At 42.2% G+C, this 21,307-nt stretch overlaps 2 protein-coding genes across 2 annotated transcripts in view; both read right to left on the bottom strand.

Annotated features, from left to right (window-relative positions):
• The window catches only part of ANO2 (anoctamin 2), a 310,827-nt gene extending 304,296 nt beyond the window's left edge, over positions 1 to 6,531 (bottom strand). The window contains exon 1 of the mRNA XM_080659102.1: positions 6,414 to 6,531. Within this exon, the coding sequence (XP_080515228.1) occupies positions 6,414 to 6,435 (22 nt within the window). The 5' untranslated portion in view covers positions 6,436 to 6,531. The remainder of the gene's footprint in view (positions 1 to 6,413) is intronic.
• Positions 6,532 to 10,198: 3,667 nt separating this feature from the next.
• Positions 10,199 to 21,307, bottom strand: part of VWF (von Willebrand factor) — a 116,045-nt gene continuing 104,936 nt past the window's right edge. The window contains exons 48-52 of the mRNA XM_080659101.1: positions 14,525 to 14,623; positions 13,753 to 13,881; positions 13,192 to 13,231; positions 11,249 to 11,346; positions 10,199 to 10,519 (exon numbers count right to left, since the gene is read on the bottom strand). Coding sequence (XP_080515227.1) covers positions 10,331 to 10,519; positions 11,249 to 11,346; positions 13,192 to 13,231; positions 13,753 to 13,881; positions 14,525 to 14,623 — 555 coding nt within the window. The 3' untranslated portion in view covers positions 10,199 to 10,330. The remainder of the gene's footprint in view (positions 10,520 to 11,248; positions 11,347 to 13,191; positions 13,232 to 13,752; positions 13,882 to 14,524; positions 14,624 to 21,307) is intronic.

Here is a 21,307-nt window from a genome sequence, read left to right as displayed (position 1 = left end):
GTGGGAGGTGTGCAGGAGGCAGCTGATCGATGTTTCTCTCTCACCGATGTTTCTAGCTCTCTATCCCTCTCCCTTCCTCTCTGTAAAATATCAATAAAATATATTTTAAAAATAAATAAATAAATAAATAAATAAATAAATAAATAAATAAAAGCCATATATGATAAACCCACAGCTAACATCATACTCAATGGGCAAAAACTAAAACCATTTCCCCTAAGAACAGGAACAAGACAGAGATGCCCACTCTCACCACTCCTGTTCGACATAGTACTGGAAGTATTAGCCATTGCAATTAGACAAGAAGTAGAAATAAAAGGCATCCAAATTGGAAAAGAAGAAGTAAAGCTGTCCTTATTCGCAGATGACATGATATTTTACATAAAAAACCCGAAAGACTCCATCAAAAAACTAATAGACTTAATAAATGAATTCGGCAATGTAGCAGGATACAAAATTAATGCCAAAAAATCTATGGCATTTCTATACACCAATAGTGAACTTATAGAAAGAGAGACTAAAAAAGCAATCCCATTTACCATCACACCAAAAAAACTAAGATGCCTAGGAATAAACTTAACTAAGGAGGTAAAAGACCTATACGCGGAAAACTACAGGACACTGAAAAAAGAGATAGAGGAAGACGTAAATAGATGGAAGAACATACCATGGTCATGGATTAGTAGAATCAACATCATTAAAATGTCCATACTACCCAAAGCAATCTATAGATTCAATGCACTCCCCATTAAAATACCAACGGCATATTTCACAGACCTAGATAGAACTTTCCAAAAATTTATCTGGAATAAAAATGACCCTGAATAGCCACAGCAATCCTGAGAAAGAAGAACAAAGTAGGTGGGATCTCAATACCAGATTTCAAGCTGTACTGCAAAGCCACTGTTCTCAAAACAGCCTGGAACTGGCACAAGAACAGACACATAGACCAATGGAAAAGAATAGAGAATCCAGATATCGACCCAAACCACTATGCTCAATTAATATTAGACAAAGGAGGCATGAACATACAATGGAGTCAAGACAGTCTCTTCAATAAATGGTGTTGGGAAAATTGGACAGATACATGCAAAAAAAAATGAAACTAAACCACCAACTTACACCATACACAAAAATTAACTCAAAATGGATACAGAACTTAAACATAAGACAGGAAACCATAAAAAATACTAGAGGAATCCACAGGCAGAGAAATCTCAGACATATGCTGAAGCAATTTCTTCATGGATACCGCTCCTAGGGCAATGGAAGCTAAAGAGAAAATAAACAAATGGGACTACATCAAAATAAAAAGCTTTTGCATAGCAAAAGAAACCATCAACAAAACAACAAGAAAGCCCACTGTATAGGAGAACATATTTCCAAATGTTATCACTGATAAAGGTTTAATCTCCAACATCTACAGGGAACTTATACAACTTAATAAAAGGAAGATAAATGATCCAATAAAAAAAATGGGCAACGGACCTAAATAGAATCTTTTCAAAAGAAGACAGAAGGAAGGCCAAGAGACATATAAAAACGTGCTCAAAGTCATTAATTATCCAAGAGATGCAAATCAAAACGACAATGAGGTACCATCTCACACCTGTCAGAATGGCAACCATCAACAAATCAACGAACGACAAGTGCTGGCGAGGATGTGGAGAAAAAGGAACCCTAGTGCACTGCTGGTGGGAATGCAGACTGGTGCAGCCACTGTGGAGAACAGTATGGAGTTTCCTCAAAAAATTAAAAATGGAGCTCCCATTTGACCCAGTAATCCCACTTCTAGGATTATATCCCAAGAAACTAGAAACACCAATCAGAAAGGATATATGCACTCCTATGTTCAAAGCAGCACAATTCACCATAGCTAAGATTTGGAAACAGCCTAAATGCCCATCAGCAGATGAGTGGATTAGAAAACTGTGGTACATCTACACAATGGAATATTGCACTGCTATAAAAAAGAAGGAATTCTTACCATTTGCAGCAGCATGGATGGACCTGGAGAGCATTATGTTAAGTGAAATAAGCCAGGCAATGAAAGAAAAATACCACATGATCTCACTCATTTATGGAAAATAAAGAACATTATAAACTGATGAATAAAAAGATAGATACAGAGGCAGTAAAGCACCGAACAGACTGTCAAATTACAGCGGGAAGGCTGGGGAGTGTTGGGGAAGGAGGGAAATAGATCAACCAAAGGACTTGTATGCATGCATCTAAGCACACCAATGGACACAAGACACTGGGGGGGGTGGGATGAGGGCATGCGACAGGGGTAGGGGAGGCTGGGGGAAGGTCAATGGGGGAAAAAAAGAGATATATGTACTAATATATGTAATATTTTAAACAATAAAAAAGTCAGGATATAGAATAAAAAAATAAAAAAGACAGGATTTACAAAAAAATAAAAATAAAAGAGCAATAACAAGTGTCAGTGAAGATGTGGCAAAATTAGAACCCTCATATATTACTGGTAGGAATGTAAAATACAGAACTTTAGAAAATAGTCTGGCAGTTCCTGAAAAAGTTAAACACAGAGTTTCCATATGACCCAGCCATTCATATGTACACACAGAACTTTGTACTTGACCGGTATTTATAATAGCAAAAAGTGAAAATTCAAATGCCCATCAACTGTTAAATGGATAAACAAATGTGGTATATCCACACAAGGGAGTATTATTCAACTATAAAAAGAAATGAAGAACGTATACATGTTATAATATGGCTGAACATTGAAAGCATTATTCTAAGGGAAAGAACCCAGACACAAACACCATTTATATAAAATGTCCAGGATAGGTAAATCCATGGAAACAGAAAGTAGCTTAGCGGTTGCCAGGAGTTAGAGGGGGGAAGGTGAATGACTGCCAGTGAGTATGAGGTTTCTTTTGGAGATGATGAAAGTGGTCTAAAATTAGATAGTGGTTGTACAACTCTGTAAATATACTGAAAAATCACTGAACTGTACACTTTTAAAGGGTGAATTTTATGGATGTGATTATATCTCAATAAACCTGTTATTTTTTAAATGAAATTCCTAGAACTGAAAATTCCAATAACTAAAAAGAAAAATTCATTGGATGAGCTTAACAGCAGCTGGAGAAGGCAGATAAAGGATCAATGAAGTAAACGATAGATCGATAGAAATTATCTAATCTAGAGAATAGAGAACTAAAGATTGAAAAAATAATTAACAGAGCCTCAGGAACCAATGGGACAATGTCAAACAGTCTAACATATATGTAATTGGTGTTCCAGAAATAGAAGAGAATGAAAATAGAGCAGAAAAATAATGGGAGAAACAGTGACTGAAATCATCCCCAAGTTTCATAAAATACATTAACTTCCAGATTCAAGAAGGTCAGCAAAATTGAGCAAGAAAAAATACAAAGAAAATTCACAGGTAGATACATACAGAATAGTTTAACTGCTCAAAACCAAAAATAAAATCTTGAAAGCTACCAGATCAAGATGGTATTATACATGGATAAAAGAATGAATATAATAAAAATACGAATTAAGGCTGACCTCATCAGAAAATAAAGACCAATAAGGTGACACCTAAAATCCTAAAAGGAAAAAAAATAACTATCAACCCATTATTCTGCATCCATCCAATGAAATTATCATTCAAAAATGAGGGTGAAATAAAGATATTTTTCACCAAAATGAAAACTGAGAGAATCTGGTAGCAGCAGAACACAGCAAGAAATGCTAAAGAACATTCTTCAGGTTAAAGAGAAATGATAACAGGGAAATGTGAATAAGAACTGGTCCTGATGGGAGTGTCTGGTATCCCTTTCTTACATAGGGGAGGAAAAAGAGATTTAGAGCCACTGGTTCAAAAGGACTATTAGCCATTGAGTTTTCTATATGCTGTAAACCACTACTTCTCAAATTAGAGGTTTAACTTGTTAATTGGTTATCGAATGATTTGCAAACAGCATTTTAAAAAAATATAATAGGGTAGAACTGAACCAGAAAAGAATACAACAGAACACCCTTTTTAAAACAAAATCAGATACAATATAATACATGCCCATGTGATAAATAATATACTTTCTAAAAACCTACTAATAAAACTATAGCTCATTATGTTGGGCAATGTCTTACATAAATATCACAAATATCACTGTGACATTCTTCTTAAAATTTAATGTTGATTAACTAGTCTCCTTTTATTAGACAATGAGATCCATATAACTTATTGTCTCTTCTCTGACCTGCCTGTCAGGGAGCTCATAGATAAATTTTTACTCCATTACAGTACCTATTCTTAGTCTAGGTCTTGTGATATAATAATATGCTCCCAATCCTTCATTATTTGACAATTGTTCATTTATCCTTGTTTTAAGTTTTATTATATCTGAGTTTTCCCTTCTTACAAAATGTTTGATGACTAATAAATAAAAATATTTATCTGATATAGTAAAAAATCATGATGGATTAAAAAGCAATTAGGGAAAAATAATAACTACCAAAATATATTAAAAACAGTTGGTTTTTTATTTTATGTATTTGTATTTAATTTTCCTCACAATGAACGTGCATTTTTATTTTTTGTAAAGCTAATTTTAATTTGCTTATGACTAATAGGCATCAGAAAAAGTGGGGTTTATTCCTTTGTCAGTGAGCAAACCCAAAGATATATGGTAGTGTGCTTTATTCTCATGTTTGCTAAATAGAAAGAGGATCTGACACGAGCGGCCTGGGTACTGGCATCCTTTAGCAATTTCAGCAGAAGTTAACTTAGATGCAGAGTTGCCAGCCAGAGAGAAATAAATTATTTTCTTAAAGTTCCTGGAGGAATTGCAAGGTTGTCAGTAGGAGCCAAAGAAAGACTTCTAGTACATCTTAAAATACCAGAAGTATGGACAGGGCTAACTGCATTGCTGTGGTCCGAACAAGTCCATGCTTGACCCCACCTCCTCCTTCCTATATCCATCAATAGTGCATGCGGCTGCTAAAGCGTTAACATCATCTTAGAGTACCAAGAATGGAGAACATAAGGTATGACAGGCAGGTGTGTGCTTTTCTTGAGCACAGTATTGGGCATTCAGGCAGACTCCTCAGAGGAAAGGATAGACAAGCTCCACTTTAGATCCCAATGCCTCTGGCCCTCCAGCCCTACCCCACAATGGAAGTTGGCAGAGAAGGTACGCATGGAAACTGGACCAGAACCTGAGGTTGGTGTTTGGAACCCACCATACCGCTCACACAGCCTCTTCAATCAACCAGCAAAGTGGCACAGGTTGCCACATAGAGGCAATTCAGAGAGTATAGGAGGTTGCTGGGAAGGGCCATATTGGGTCCTTGGCTCCCAAAATGATGGGTGCATGGCAAGACACAGTGAGAGGAGCAAATGGGCGCTCCCCTCAGCAGCTGGGGAGGGGAACAGACAGCTGGGCAAGAGCTCTGATGTCTGGTTCCAAGAACAAAGTCCAGGCAAGTAGAAGAACACAGGGTATCACAGTCCTCTGGGAGGGCCTCAACCTTGTCTAAGATTTTTTCCCTCCACCTGCCACTTGCCTTTGAATTAGAACTAACTTTGCTCAATGGGACCTCTGTCCTGGACCAGGGTCCACGTGGTTCCTGGAGGTATCTCTCCATACCTGTCACAAAGCACTATGGGTGACAGCACCTTCCAGGCCCTTCAGCTTATTGTTAATCCCAAGAGAATGGGCACCTCCCCACTTCTCGCCTCTCTCAAGAACCACCAGAAACAAGGCAGCCGACAAAATCCCTGTTCCAGGCCAGATCAATCCTGCCCTGGCACACCTGTCTGCTCAGGATAATTTGGGAGGCGAGGTAGATAATGTCCTCCTCCCCCAAACTCCATCTCAGTCTGCTTTACTTCTAAGAAAAACCCCTAGGAAAGAAGTGCCTGGGTTCCCTGAACCCGGAGTTGCAAATGCCCTCCCTGAGGGCAGGTTGGTTAAGGGCTGGAGGAGACTTCCTGAAACTGGAGGGGCACGCCAGGGATGCCGAAGTCAAAATTGTTAGGGGTGAATCCTAACCTCTGTCCTCCGCAGACTGTTTCTGAATTAAACTCTGCTAGTTGGTTGCCTACTCTCAACACTTAACATCCAACAACTTGTCACAAGGAAAGGCAAACTCGCTGAGGTAGGAATCGGTAGTCCATCACCCAAAAAGCCCCAGTTCCAATCCTCTGCCTCTTGTCCCACCTTTTCTCTCCTCCACAGAACTTGCTCAGGCGTCCTTCTGCTCCCCTACCCCGACGGGGAAAGGGATCAGCTCCCCTCACCACCCTCTCTCCAGGTTCACTTGAGGTCACCAATCGAGAAGGGCAGGCGTTAGGATGCGTCTCCTTCACCCCAGCCCCTCTCCGTGCTACAGCTTGACCAGGACCTGGGTCCCCAACAGGGAAGACTCACCTTGCAGCCCAGGGGAGGCCATGGTGCTGGCACACAGGACGCCGAACACGGACTGCCCCGCTGCTGCACTCGCGGCTGGACAGGCTTATTCCGCCGGAGGCTAATTCCATCTCGGCTCAGCTGGGTCTGGACGTGCCCGCCCCTTGCCTGTTGCCGCCTGCTCCTCCCCAATCCCTCCCCAGGCCACCCGGCAGGCGCCACCGGAGGCAGAGCGGGCTCTCCCGCTGAGCCCTGAGCACAGGAGCGCCCGCAGTGCCACGTGGGGAAGAGCGCTCGTCCGCGGTAGGGTTGCGTTTGGGACACCTGGTTAATGGAGCTGAGGGGCGAGACAGTAAGTGCTGCCCGCTCCCCTCAGCCCGGGGGAGGTGCCTCATAACCTGGGCTGGGTGTGAATATTCAGCCGGATTATCTGGTGAACCGTCTGGTTGATTAGTTTCCAATCCCACCCGCAAAGCCTCCTTCCTGCAGCCCAGTCCAGGGAAATGTCCGGGGTGGGGTGGAGTGGGGCGGGGTGCCTCCCTGCACACCTTCCTTCACTCGACCCACCACCAGCTGTCCCCACCTTTTTCTTGGCTAAAAGGAGCAGGAGTCAAGGACTAGGTACACAGGGACAGGTAGGACAGGAAGAGGGGCTGCAGGTTCTAGAAGAGCTTCCCCGCGAGACCCTGGGACGGGGTTGAGGAGGGAACCTGTGGAAGCCCGGTCCCAAAGAACCAGAGGACTGCCATCTCTCTGAACAGTAGGTACCTGGCCATGGGCAAAGAGATGAAGAAGAGGCTTTGGAAAGTCGGTGATTTTCTTGAGAAGGGTGGGGAGGGGTTTAATTCAAGGTCATGCGTGTCTCCACTTCTAGAAACCAACCTGGTTTCCAGCAATAAACTGTCCAAGTGAGCATCCTCATTAAGTTAAAAAAAAAAAAAAAAAAGTAAAAACCCTCTCCTCCAGATAACCTACTACAATATTTTAAAACTAATTATTGTTGTTATTTTTTTTTTAAAAAAAAAGCCATTTTTTCTTATATTTATTATTCTGTTCTGGATGATGGTATCTTCAATTACAAGATGCCCTAGAGCTAAACAAGTTCCTTAATACATAGGGCCCGGAAAATGAAAAAGTACGATGTTGAAGTCAAGTGTGCTATTTATGACCATGACCTTTCAGTGTGAAGAATGTTATCTCCCCACTCTATATGAGGAGCCTGTAGCAGTAAAGGGGAGCAGACCATGCAGAATGAGCCAGGGGCAGAGCAGAGGGAAACCCAGAAGATTTAGGTCCCGATCCTGGGCTTTCTTCTGCTCACTAGGAGTAATCGTGGCTAATGTTTATTATACAGGACTTCCTCTTCCTCAGGCACCCTTTAACCCACAGTAGTAACTTTCCTTCCAACGACAATCCTATGAGGTAATTACTGCTAGTATACCCATCTTATGGATGAGGAGACTGGGGTATAAAAAAAGGTCAAGCAACTTGCCTCTAAGGGTATGTGGGATCCCAAAGTAGGCAGCCTGCTCCAGAGTCTGTGCTCAAAACACTTTGCCATTCAGCTTCTTTCTCTCCCAAACAATGCCCCATTCCCATTCGCTTCCAGGGACCTTCTCCATGTCTTTTCAACACCAAGACAAGTGGGAAACTTTCCACCATAGTTCCTTTATCCATTCTCTTTCTTCTCTCCCTCCAGCACTTTCTTAGTCTCTGTACACTCCCTCTTGGACACTCTCCCTAAGACTCTGACTTTGAGGGACTGTCTCCTCTGGTCTGAGAATGAGCAAAAAAACAAAGCCCTGAGACCAGAGGCAGACCCTGCCCTTGAGAGACCTGCAGAGTAAGAGAGGTTGTGAGACACCCCCACTACCTCCACCAGTTTCCCTTTCTGCAATCCTTTTTACCCTGCTCCTTTTTTTTCTTAAATCAAAATATGCAGCCTTTCTGATTCAGTCTTTTTTGTTTTGTTTTTTATTGATCGTGAATTGTCATATCAGTAAGTAGGAGGAGAAATTCAGGCTATGACGGGTCAGGAAGTTGGAAAATTGACACCTTATGCTAAAGAGGCAGCCTCTCTGCTGAGTCTCTCAGTAGAGGCTGATGCCTCCAATAACACCTCATCCCCAGGTGCAGTGTTAGTCGATCAGTCAGGAGAGAGACAGGTGATGCTTTGCACTGGATCTGGTTTCCTAAAGAGACCTTAGAGGCTACTCAGCGTTGGAGGCAGGATGATGGATGGAGAGATGACAACCTTTGAATTATTGAACAGTTATATAAAACGTCTATCCATTCTTCCTTCCCTCTACCCTACTAAATTCCCCACTAAACCTATTTAACACAATCCGGGCCATTTGCTTGTAGTGTATATTCCCTTGAGATTGGTCCCCAGAAGTAATGGAAATGGTTGAGATCTAGAAATGCAGCAGTCACTGGTTCCCACGATAGCAAGGGCTGGATCTGGAAGTAGCAGGATGGGGTGGCTCTGGTGGAACTGCCCTGGAGTTCTTGCCTACAGGTCAAGGCACCTGAGTTCTGAACTGGCCCCAGCACCCAGCAGCTGCGTGACCTTCAGCAAGTCACTGGAGTTCTTCAAGCTGCTTTCATCCTCAGTAAAGGGGCAGGGGAGAGACAGCGGGTTAGATAATGTCTAAATCCTTTCCAGCTCCATCATTCTTTCAATGAGTTGAGTCTCTCTTGGGTTAAAAGGATCTGGAAGGAAGATCAATTCTCCATCAAATTCCTGTCGCAAATCTAGACCTTCCCTTTGTTCTCACGGAGAAAATACTCACTAGTTTCCATCATCTTGCCAGCATATACATGTACACTTTTCTCATAAATTTTAAGGAAAGACCATCTCACTTAGGGATCTGGGACTGGTGAAGTTCGGTGTTATCTGCACCTCTTTCCTTCCAAGAGGATGCCTGGAGCAGGCAGGGCTTTGGCATCCAATATGTGGCCTGAAAGAAGCCCAACTCCTCACCCCTCAGAACAAAGAAAATGCCCTGTGCTCTGACACTGGTGGTAGAGACACTTCCCCTTTTGAGCCTTGATGTTGCTATTTTTATTCTTATCCCTCCTTATATTATTATAGAGCAATTACAGTTATCCCAGACTTATCCTTCCAACCCTACAAGTAAGACTCACATTCCTGTTTCCCAGACGAAGAAACTACATCTGAGAACCACTAATGGGCTTATTTGAAGCCATATAGGAGAGTAGGGGCCTTATGTGGAACCCAGGTCTGCCCCCAGGTCTGGTGCTCACCACCCATGGTGACCTGTGGAGATGGGACCATGTTCCAGTACCTGCCAGCACCCCATCTGCAACCCCCTCCATCTCAGCACCTCTCCTTCCCACAGGTGCCACAGAGGAGACACAAGAAGTTAGCTAAGGGCTCAGAGAAACCCTTGCACACCTGGCCACAACCCTGCTCTAGAATGCCAGCCACGCTGGCGATAGCCATGTCTATCTTAGCAGGAGCCTGGCTCCAGGGCCCACCTTACTGCTCTGCTCAAAGCTCCAGATTCAGAGACTGGAGAACTCGGTGTTCCTGAGCAAATCCCTTTTACTTTAAGCCATTGGGCTGACCTTCTGAGAAGGCCCACCCCACACTCTCCTCTCCTCTCTGCACTGCATGGAGACAAAGGCACCACTTTTTCCCAGGTTGGCAGTGCCTCCCACAGACACTGGGGCTGCAGTGTTTTCAGGTGGAACCTGAGTTTCCTTCTTCAGAACCATTCTCTGAACTCGCCCAGCCTACAGTTGTCAGGTTGCCCTGGAGGACACAGTGAACCGTTGCATTAGCCTTTTGCAAGATGAGAGATTGGCTTTTATTGTGGGCCCGGGAGGGCATGGGAGCAGAGGATACAGGGGACCGGGCAGCACTCTGGCCGGTTGGGCAATGCAGGCGGCATCGGGTATCCATGGCAGGGGCCTCACTTGCTGCACTTCCTGGGGGAGCACCTGCACTGCATGGCATTGAGGACCTCATGGTAGACGATGGAGCCGTTGGTGCAGCGCAGGGGCACCTGCATGGGCTCTGTCCGCGTCGGGGAGCAGCAGGAGCACTGGTCCTGCACATCCTCCGTTTCGATGGAGTACAGTGCTTTGCTGGCACATTTACCCTGAAGTGGGACAGAGAGGAACAGGGCATGGTGATGGTGGAGAAGCCTGGAGTGCGCAGAACTCAGAGGCAGCCTGCTTCCCCTACCTGCCCTCCTCCAAGTAAGGTAGGCCTGGCCTCCCCCAGGAAACCCAGGACAGTGGGGCAATTTGTAAAGGTAGGTCTCAGGGAAGTCTGAAATGCCTTCTGTCCTTATGGTGCCATCACACCCAGATCCCTCTAGCTGCAATTTCTATGCATGTTTGATACAACACCCCCACCCCCACTTCCATAAGTAAGTCTCCATTCTCTTTGAAGGACTTGTTGAATCTTCCCTCTGGGGTCAAAGTTCCCAGTTACTTCAATAAAACATTTGATTTCACATAAAATGCTTCCAGTTCTACCCAGCCAGCATGGCTCAGTAGTTGAGCATTGACCTATTAACCAGGAGGTCACGGTTCAATTCCCGGTCAAGGCACATGTCCAGGTTGTGGGCTCGATCCCCAGTAGGGGTTGTGCAGGAGGCAGCAGATCAATGATTATCTCTTATCATTGATGTTTCTATTTCTCTTTCCCTCTCCCTTTCTCTCTGAAATCAATACAAATATTTTTTAAATGCTTACAGTTCTTTTCAGTTCTCCTCCCTGTGAATTTTCCAGATCCTTCTGAAATGTAACTAAGGAGATATCTCCCAAACAAGGAGACTCCCCTCCCCATGTAGGCCTCATCAAAGTCAGGGGCCCTTCCTTACCTGGCAGTAATGAATGTCCACTTCCTCTTCAGACTTACAGCTTCCCACTTTGACATACTGCAGCCTGGCAGTGATATCCTTGCAATCAGGCTCCTCGCCTATGGGACAGATGAGAGGTGGGGTTCTGTAGAACACTCCCAGCCCAGTTCCCTCATGGGGCTGGAAAACAGTGTCCAAATCACCAGAGCCAGCCACAGAGATGGGAATTATGTCATCCTGGTTCACCCTGTCCTTCATGTTCAGAGATGTAGTTATTGCTAGGTTTAACTTGCTTACTGGTACAATTTTAATTGCAAGAGGAGCCTAAATTCCCTGTGCTTTGGTGATGTGGATGGGTGAAATTTGCTTTTTATATAATTGAAGATTCTAAAAGCCATAATGGCTGTAGCAGTCATCTTATGTTTATAACAATGTCCAGAAGCTAATGGGCAATGAAGTAACCAATAAATACAATTAATATCTGCCCATCCCTGCCTTTGGGTTAAGAGGAAAAGCCAATATCATAACCACATAAGGGCACTCACAGCCTCTTCTTTACATACAGGTGTTATGTAAAGAAGCATCAGGTCAGAGTGCTATCTGCCAGTGGAGAATTCTAAGACTTAATGGCAGCTCACCATTCCCCAACTGAACACTGGGAGTTCTCTGTTCTTGGATGGCTCCTAATCTAAGTCAACCCCAATTGCATATTAGCCTGCCTCCAACTTCCAAATAATTTCATTTTCAAGGGAAAGCCTGCCAACTACATTAAGAGAATGAATAAGGAAACCATATTTAAGCCAACATCCTATATTCTTTCTCTGTGTATTTAAATCCCTGAGCCTGGCTTACTTTCCTTATAAAGGGTCTCAGCCTCCTGAACACATTAACCAACAAAGGCCCTTTTTTGCTGGTTTTGTAGATAACAGTCTCTTAACCAAATGCTTTGTGCAGTGCACCTAGGGAGACTTCACCTCTTCTGATGGTTTCCTGACTTCACTTTCTTAAACCATTCAGACAGGAATCATAGAAAGAGATGCTTTCGGACTGTGTTTGCTCATTCTACAACTTGATTACAACAATTACAGGGGATGTCAGAGTAAGCCATCAAGAAAAGATGAATGATTGAATGCCAAAGTTATTCATGTTTTCACTCTTCCTTTCCTTACCCAAAAATGAACATGGGCCTATGAACCCAAAACAGAATAAAACAACAAAACTAAACTTAAAAAAATATTAGTCCAGGCAAGTAATTCTATCTTCAGAGAATATTGCATTAACATTGGGATTCTGAACGTTATTTGTGCTCATGAACACGAGAATGTGTGTTAATAACACTGATCTGCAGACTTGACAAGTCCAGTATGCAAAGCTGCTGCTGTGAGCTATTAGGATCAACCAGTATAACATAAAACTGCAAGCTCAAGAGGGACCGAGAGTGAAGAATGGGGGTTAATAAACTCAGACCAGCCTTATAAATCATGGGGAGGACTCTACGTTCTCTGTAGTCCCCACAACACACAGTGGGTCTAATGTTAGCTTTGCTTCCTGAGATAGCTGTGTGACACTCGATGAATAGATGTGTATTGAATGTCTACTCTGTCAAGATCATGGATCAAGGGTGTTTGTCTTCAAGGAGCTCTGTTTGGAGAGAGAAGATTTTCTTTCGTGGTAGGACTATGAGCAACCCAAGACTCTATGAGGGGAAAGGCAGGCAAGAGGCTGGAGACAGTGAGGAGTTTGGAGGAAAGGGGAAAGAGGCGATTCGCAGGCTTTTGGAAGGGGATTTGAGCAGGGGGCAGTTTAAGAACATTCAGGGAGGAGTGGCAATTCCCTGCAGGACTGAACATAATGACTGGCTGGTGATCAAGAAATATCTTTCTGGAATAAAGCTTACTCCAAAGAACAGTCCCTGGACTTGGTCTGATGGGTTTCAAGGGACAAGCTATTGGTAATGTACTTACATGTGTCACAGCAGGTGCCTGGAATTTTCATGATTTTCCCCTTAAGGAAACAGCAAAGTCCCAGATTAGTCACAAATAGTACATAGTGGTCAGCTTACAGGTCACTTCCCAGGCTAATTCCTGGACTCATGACCCTGAGTTTAAGTCCTCAGATGTAAACTGTGTTTTCCCACCACAAATGCAAGAAGAATGACCACCCTACCTGACCAGGCTGAAACAATTTTGATTATTCTGAATTCTCTCCCAATTGAGTCATCAGAGTCAAATTCTCAGGGAAGATTGGAAATCAGTCTGCTCGCTCACCTCTCCTTCGGGATCACACATTCAGTCTCCCCCAAAGGAAAGGTATTTTTATAGCATCATATAGCGCAGAGAGTTTTGTCTGTGCATCAGGCTTGATATTGTGATTTCATTGATTCCTACACTAGGTCAGAGATCTCCCTTGGATAATGGGAAATCACGTCAGAGCTGGACTACATGCTGCTCAGATGGGCCTCTGTTCTTAGAGTCAGAGATGGAGACTGTCAAGAGGAAAGCAGGGCCTGAGCTCCGAATACTCACTCCCTGTTCCAGACATTTGTGTTCATCAAAGGGCGGGCAGCCTGTGACCCTCTTTTCCCAGATGTACTCTCCTCTCTCATTGACCTTGCAGAAGTGACTGTCACAGCCATCCTGGAACATCTCATCACGCTGAAACCAAAGAAGGCAAATTTGAAGGTAGTGTTTGGTTACAAAGTCGCTTCAAACCATGACCTTGAGTCCATGAAGTTTTTTAAACAATTTGGAAGACTATAGGACAAGAATGAGACCGTATCTATAAAGTCTCCACACCCAGAATACACAAAAAAGGTAGAGCCCTTATACATCTTATTAACTGTAAACAGGGCCACATAAATGTAGAGAATCCCCAAATTCTTCTGATCACTTACAAGTTTAAAGAATTAAGACATGGGAAGGTAAACTGGCTAATCAATAACTGAGCTAGAGATGAACTGGGCATCACCTCCCAAACCCACCAGTTAATTCTGACTTTCATAAGTCAGAGTTTATTTCACCCTGTCTTTCCAGTCTCGTTGACATCAGGCTAGAGAAATTTCTTAAACTTCAACCAACTTTAAATCATGGACCACACACCAACTTGTCCAGAAGAGTGACAACATAACTAAAACAAAGAGACAATTTTTGTCTTCTATATGTTATTCATTTTTCTTTATAAAATCAGAAAGAAACCAATATTGACTCAAACTTAGTCCCTCTTTCTTGAAGAAAAGATCCCAAAATAGGAAACCAGTGGTTGATATGAGGGGGACACTTGAGTTCCATGGGCTCCCACCTTCAGGGTCATGATTTGTCCTCCCCTTAGCTGAATGGTGCAAGCCACAGGCAGACATCTCCAGCAGCATTCACCTGGGATCTTCTCTTCCTTGTAACCCTGTATCCAGGAGTAAAAGCAGCCGTAGTTAACCTCCCCACAACATTCCAATTACAGCTAGGCTAATTTTGCCAGCTTCTCATCTCTCCTAGAGTTCAGAAAGTCAGCATCCAACGCTAACTAACCCTTGTCAGTTCTCAATCCCCTGTATAACATTTCTTCCCTCCATAGATGTATACCTCACTCAAATTCTAGCAGCCAGACCCATGAAATTAGACCTCTCTCCTGAGCTCCAGACTTATAAGTTCAATTGTTTACTTGACAATTATTTATCTTACTGTCATCTTAAGACTTATATCCAAAAACTTGATTTTTGCCCCAAACCCCATCCTTGTTCAATTTTACCTATCTCGGTAAATAATTTCATTACCCAGTTTCTCCAACTAGAAATCTGGGAGTCACCCTTGGGTCTCCCTCTTTTTTACACCCCCACCCCCACTCATCACCAAATCTTGCCAAAAATGCTTCTCAAACTCATCTGCTGTTTGTCATGGAGTGTCTTCTGTCATCACCTGGTCTAAGCAATCATCATTGACCACTGGATTCTGATAATAGTCTTAATTTCTCTTCCTGACTTTATTCTTGTCCCTACTACAGGTCTCCACACAGTTGCTAGAATGACTTTCTTAAAATAAAAATCCAGTCATGTTACTCTTCTGCTTAAAAACTCCCAAGTGGAGTTCTGGTTCTAATAATGGCTGAGTCACTTATATTGGACTAGCTCTCCTGCAGATAACAAAATATTTAAAACAATTATTCAAAGACACTGGATGGCCAAATCAGCAATGAACCATAGGTTATTTGATCCTTGAAAGAGGGAACCATAATGGACAGGAATCATGTTTAAATGGTTTTTCCCATGAGGGCAGTCTGCATGGCACTGGATGGCTGGAACCTGAGAAGAAAACTGTGGTTATATTTGCCTGAAGAGTCAGAGGACAACATTTGAAACTCCTAGAATAGCTGAAAACTAAAGGGGAAAAACTCGAAAAAGAGGAAGACAAAAAGAAGAAGCCCTCTAATCTGCATATAAATTCCCTTCAAATCCTTGGTTAACCCCTAAGTTATATACACACAGCGGAGGAGCCCAAGGACAAAACAACAGGTGGAAACCTAAAGAGCTGAGCAGAAATTTCAGCTCCACACAGCACAAAGCAGCCAGGGTTTGCAGTCTGAATCCCACTAAGCTGAAGTGACTAGTCAAACACCTCATGTTTTCATTGACATTTCAAAAGAGCCAGACCTTAGGATTAAGAACTATGTTTCAGAACTCAGACATACGTCATATAAGAATTATTTCACCCTTGAATCAAGAGAAATATTGAAATAGACTGTCCCTAATGTAGTTTAAAATCTAGCCTCCTTTAATTCAAGGTGAACCACCAATAATCTAAGTTAGAAGCTAACTTAACATTCATCAGAGGAAATAGAAGAATTAAGAGTCTCTTCACATAACTCCCACCAATGTCTAACACATAGTAAAACATTTCATACAAAGGAATGGGGGAGAGGGGGCGGGAAATGACCCAAGGTCAAGAGAAAAATTACTCAATAGAAACAGATACACAAATGACCTTCATATTACAATCAGCAGACAGAAACTTTAAAATAACTATGATAAATATGTTAAAGAGTCTAAAGGGAAAATGAATATAATAGAGAAAAGAGATGCAGAATTTAGGAACAGCCTGGAAACTTAAAAAAAAAAAAAAAAGAAAGAAAGAAAGAAAGAAAACCCTAGAACTAGAAACATAGTTACCTAATAAAAACAAACAAACAAAACAAAAAACCTCACCAGATTGGATTAACTGCAGAAAAGAAAGTATCGGTGAATTTTAATATTGATAATAGAATTGTCCAAACTAAAGCACAGGGAGGAAAAAAGTTTGAAAAAATATACAGAGCCCTGATAGCCAGCAGAACAGTATCAAGTGGGCTAATATACATGTAATCATAGTTCCAGAAAGACAGGAGAGAAAAAAATGAAACAAAAAAATTTAAATAATAGCTGAAATTTTTCCCAAAATTGATTTAAAAAATCAAGTCACAGATCCAGGTATCTCCATGAATCCAAAGTAAGGAAAGTATGAAAACTGTTAAAGGCAGCCAGTAGGAAAAGGTGTGGGCGATGCACACAGGAAAATAACAATAAAAATGGCAACTAGCTTGCCATCAGAAACAATATAAGCCAGAAGAAAATGGAACAATATATTTAAAGTGATAAAATAAAAAACTTTCAACCTAGAATTCTGTACTCAGTAAATGAAGGCAAAATAAAGATGTTTCAGATCAATGAAATCTGAGAAGTGAAATGCCATTTGGCTCACACTAAAAGAAATGCTAATAGAAGTTCTTTTTCAAGCTAGAAGGATATAATATAACATGGAATTTCTGATACATGGAGGAAGTGCATTGGAAATTATAAATATGTAGATAAATATAAAATACCATTTTTAGTTTTTTTCTTAAATTCTATAAAAGACAATTTACTGTTTAAAGCAAAATAATAACAATTTATCTCTTATGTAGAAATAAACCATGTGAAACTATAGCACAAAGTATGGGTAAAAGATAATATACATGAAATGGTATATTATTAAATCAAGGTAGACTTCGATGAGTGAAGAATACATATTGGAGTCTCTAGAATAGCCACTATTACCTCTACATCAAAATATTTTCACTTGTGATTTCTTCTTTGATTCATGGATTATTTAAAAGTATTTTATTTTATTTCCAAACTGGAGGCCCAGTGCATGAAAATTCATGCACTTGAGCGGGGTGGTCCCTCAGCCTGGCCTGCCCCCTCTCACAGTCCCCCTCAAGGGCAGGAGGTGACCCAGTGATCAGGGGAAGGCGACGCCCCCATCACACCTCTGCTGCTGCTACTGCCAGCAGCACAAGCCTTGGCCGGTCCTGGTTACCTGAGCCTCGGGCGGCCCTGACTGGCTGGGCAGCCAACATCCAAGGCTTGCCTGCGCCTCAGGCTGGCCCTGAGCGGCTGAGGGGCTAAGGGGACTGAGGGACTCCAGAGGCAGGCGCGCGGGTGGGGCTGAGGGGACTGGGCACCACTATCTTGTGGCTGTGGGCACCGCCATCTTTGAGGGTGTGGCAGTCAATTAGCATATTCCCTCCTTATTGGCTGTGGGCGCTGCCTTCTTTGAGACGGTGTGAGGGTCAATTAGCATATTCCCTCTTTATTATATAGGATATGGGGGTATTTATATTACCTTGTTTATACTAATTTCAATTTCATTTCATTGTGGTGATAGCATACACTCTATATGATTTGAAACTTTTGACATTTATTAACGTTTTTAGGGCCCAGAATTTGGGCAAGATAGGTGGAAATTCCCTGTTTGAGAAAATGTGTACTCTACAGTTTTAGAATGTAGTGGTTCATCATTTTCAATTAGTTCAAGTTAGTTCACATCATTTTCCAAATCTTCTATATCTTTATTGATTTTTTTCTCCTACTTGTTCTATCAGTTACTAAGTGAAATACATTAAAATTACCAACTAAAATTGTGGATAAGCCTATTTCTCCCCCTACTTCTGTTAATTTTTGCTTCGTGTATTTGTATGCATATAAATTTAGGGTTCTTGTGTCTTTTTAATGAACCTACACTTTTATCATTATGAAATTACCTTCTTTGTTTTGGTAGCATTCTTCATCTTAAAACCTATTTTGTTTGGTATTATTATACCCATCTTAGCTTTCTTGTTTCTACTGTGTTCCTGGGATATCTTGTCCATCCTTTGACTTTCAACCTATCTGTCCCTTTAAATTGGAAGTGCATCTCTTGTAAACAGCATACTAATTGGGTCTTGCTTTTTTATCCAGGTCTGACAATCTCCATTTTTAATTGGGATTTTGTTTTGCCCATTTACATATAACGTAATTATCCATATGGTTAGGTTTAAATCTACCATTTTGCTATTCATCTGTTGTCTTCTCTGTTATTTAGTCTATTGTTAATTCTTTTCTGTCTCCTGGTTTAATCAAGTTTATTGTATCTCCTCTAGTAGCATTTTAGCTGTATTTCTTCATATTAATATTTTAGTGGCTACACAGGTATACACTTATCAAACTTCAACAAACTATATACTTACTATCTGTGTGGTTTATTATAGGTAAATTATATACCTCATTAAAATTAAGAACTTCTATGGCTTCCCATTGCATTTTTAATAAAATCTAATCTCCTTAGCATGTCTTGTAAGGCCTGACATCAGCCTTTCCTAATTTTCTGACCTTATCTTATACCACCATCCCCTTGCTCTTGACAATCCAACCCTGTGCATCTTCTAGGTCCATGAACATGGCCACCTCCTTCTCACTTGAGAGCCTTTGTGGATGGTGTTTCCTCTGCCTGTAATGCTCTTCCCCACACTTTGTATAAAGAGCCTTTTCTCGCCCTAGCTGGTTTGGCTCAGTGGATAGAGTGTTGGCCTGTGGACTGAAGGGTCCCAGGTTCGATTCCAGTGAAGGGCACATGCCCAGGTTGTGGGCTTGATCCCCAGTGTGGGGCATGCAGGAGGCAGCCAATCAATGATTCTCTCCCATCATTGATGTTTCTATCTCTCTCTCGCTCTCCCTTCCTCTCTGAAATCAAGAAAAAATATATATTAGAATAAATAAATAGCCTTTTCTCATTTTAAGTATCATTTCTCAGAGAAGTCTTCCAAGATACAACATACACACACTACACACTACACACACACACTTTATAACATTTAACACAATTTGAAATTACCATTTGTTTAGTATTTTGTTCTCTATGAGAGACATGCAAACTTCAAACTATGTCTATGCTGTTTGTCCTCCCAGCGCCTAACTCTTAGCAGCCACTCTTATATTATAAATATGTAGGTAAATATAAAATACCATTTTTAGTTATTTTCTTAAACTCTATAAAAGACAATGTACTGTTTAATGCAAAATAATAACAATTTATCTCTATGTAGAAATAAATCGGATTGAATAATATACCATCTCATATAGGTACTCTTTCACCCATACTATGTCCTATGGTTGTCACATGGTTCACTTCTACGTAAGAGATAAATTATTATTTTGAGATGAGTTCAGTGAGAACCATGATAGAGGCTTAAAGTGAGAGGCCTTCATGTACTAGTATATCTGCTTTGGAAAAAGCAGCAACTTCTGGACAACATGATTTTACTATCTTGCAAAAAATGCCCCCAAATTTGGAAGACAACGTAAGATAACCAACTTTTTATTTTGCAAAGTAAGAGTATTTTAAACAAAGTTAACAAAATAAAAAGCTACCCTCAGCTGTCTTTTAACTCTCCCCACCACTCCAAAAAAAAAAGAACAATCTCAATTTTTTTAAAGAATAAATTTAGTTAAGTGAAAGCCATCTATGTTGTCATTATTTTTCTCATTTTGTCACCCTTAGTAGTGATCACTTAGATACCTCCACTGGGGCCTTGGGTTTCTCTAACATGAATCTCCAGCAGATCAATTTGGAGCCCCAAACAGAAGACCTAGTCCCTCCACACCACTTCCTTTTCACTGCACATGGGCTGATGCTCTGAATCAGCGGGAAGAGTTAGGAATGGGTAAGCTCGCTCAGAAGTGAATTTAAACAATTTGCTACTCCTGAGTCAAGCTTCTGCGCTGACGGAACTCAGCACAAATCAGGGAAACTGGGCCAGGCCGCACACTCCCCTGGGAAGGTCACTGTGTGGGTTGGAGGCCCTGTGAGGGGGTGAGGACAAAGGAGGAGGGGGGCTGCAACCAAAGTGAAGGGACAAGGGCAATGGGGGCAAACTCCACATACTAAAGAGGCAGAGGGCACAGTTCAGCCAAGAATAAGGAAAAGAGAGGGTGTTGTGGGAGAAGAGAGAACAGGAGGAAGAGGCAGAAGGGATACAGGGTAATAGGAGCAGGGAGTGATTTTAGAGCTGGGGTGGGGAGTTGGGCAAGAGGGACAGGAGGAGGAGAGGGAGTACAACAGAACCCACTTGAGGGAGTAAACTGGCTTATCTGCTGCCCTGGAAGCCAAATGCAGCTGCACCAGGTGGCAGGGCTTGTGTGAGCCCTGCTGTCCATTTCTAACTCCTGCTTCTGCCCATCTGTTCCCCATTCTGCTTCCTGGAGGGTCCTCTATTCCACATTCGATCCCTTGCTCAAGGTCAGTTCACGGTCATGCCCCTCCGGATGCCTTCTCAGTGTTCCACGTCAGGGTGACCTCTCTTCCTCACGCTTTCCCTGAAAGTTCATCTGTCAAGCTTCCTGCCTACCACCCACTAGCTCAAACCACCTTCTGCTGGTCTTTTTGGTGCAAACATTGTCTCCCCTGGGAGGAAATGAAGGACTCACTTCTCTGCTGACACTAACACTTTAGTTTGATGTAAGCAGATCAAGCAGAACTGCCTCAGCCTAATTCACCACAGCTCCCCACACCTGCAGGAGGCCTCCCTGAGGCCTTCCATTGCAGAGGAGTGCAATAAGACCAGTGAAGGATGCTGAGCTAGAATGGGGGCAACTGAGGCCAGTTTTGGTGCGTGTTAAGAGACACATAGAAAGAGGGCTAACCTAGGGGTTTCAAGAGGGAGGAGGTGATATATATGTCCAGGTGATATACTGCCCTGGACATATATCATAATATTGGAGGGAAGGAGGAATAGTACACAAACCAAAGGGGTCGTGTATTT

This window comes from Plecotus auritus (genome assembly GCF_963455305.1).
Source record: "Plecotus auritus genome assembly, chromosome: 3".
In the NCBI taxonomy this organism is placed as follows: domain Eukaryota; kingdom Metazoa; phylum Chordata; class Mammalia; order Chiroptera; family Vespertilionidae; genus Plecotus; species Plecotus auritus.
This window is presented reverse-complemented; position numbering and strand designations above follow the sequence as displayed.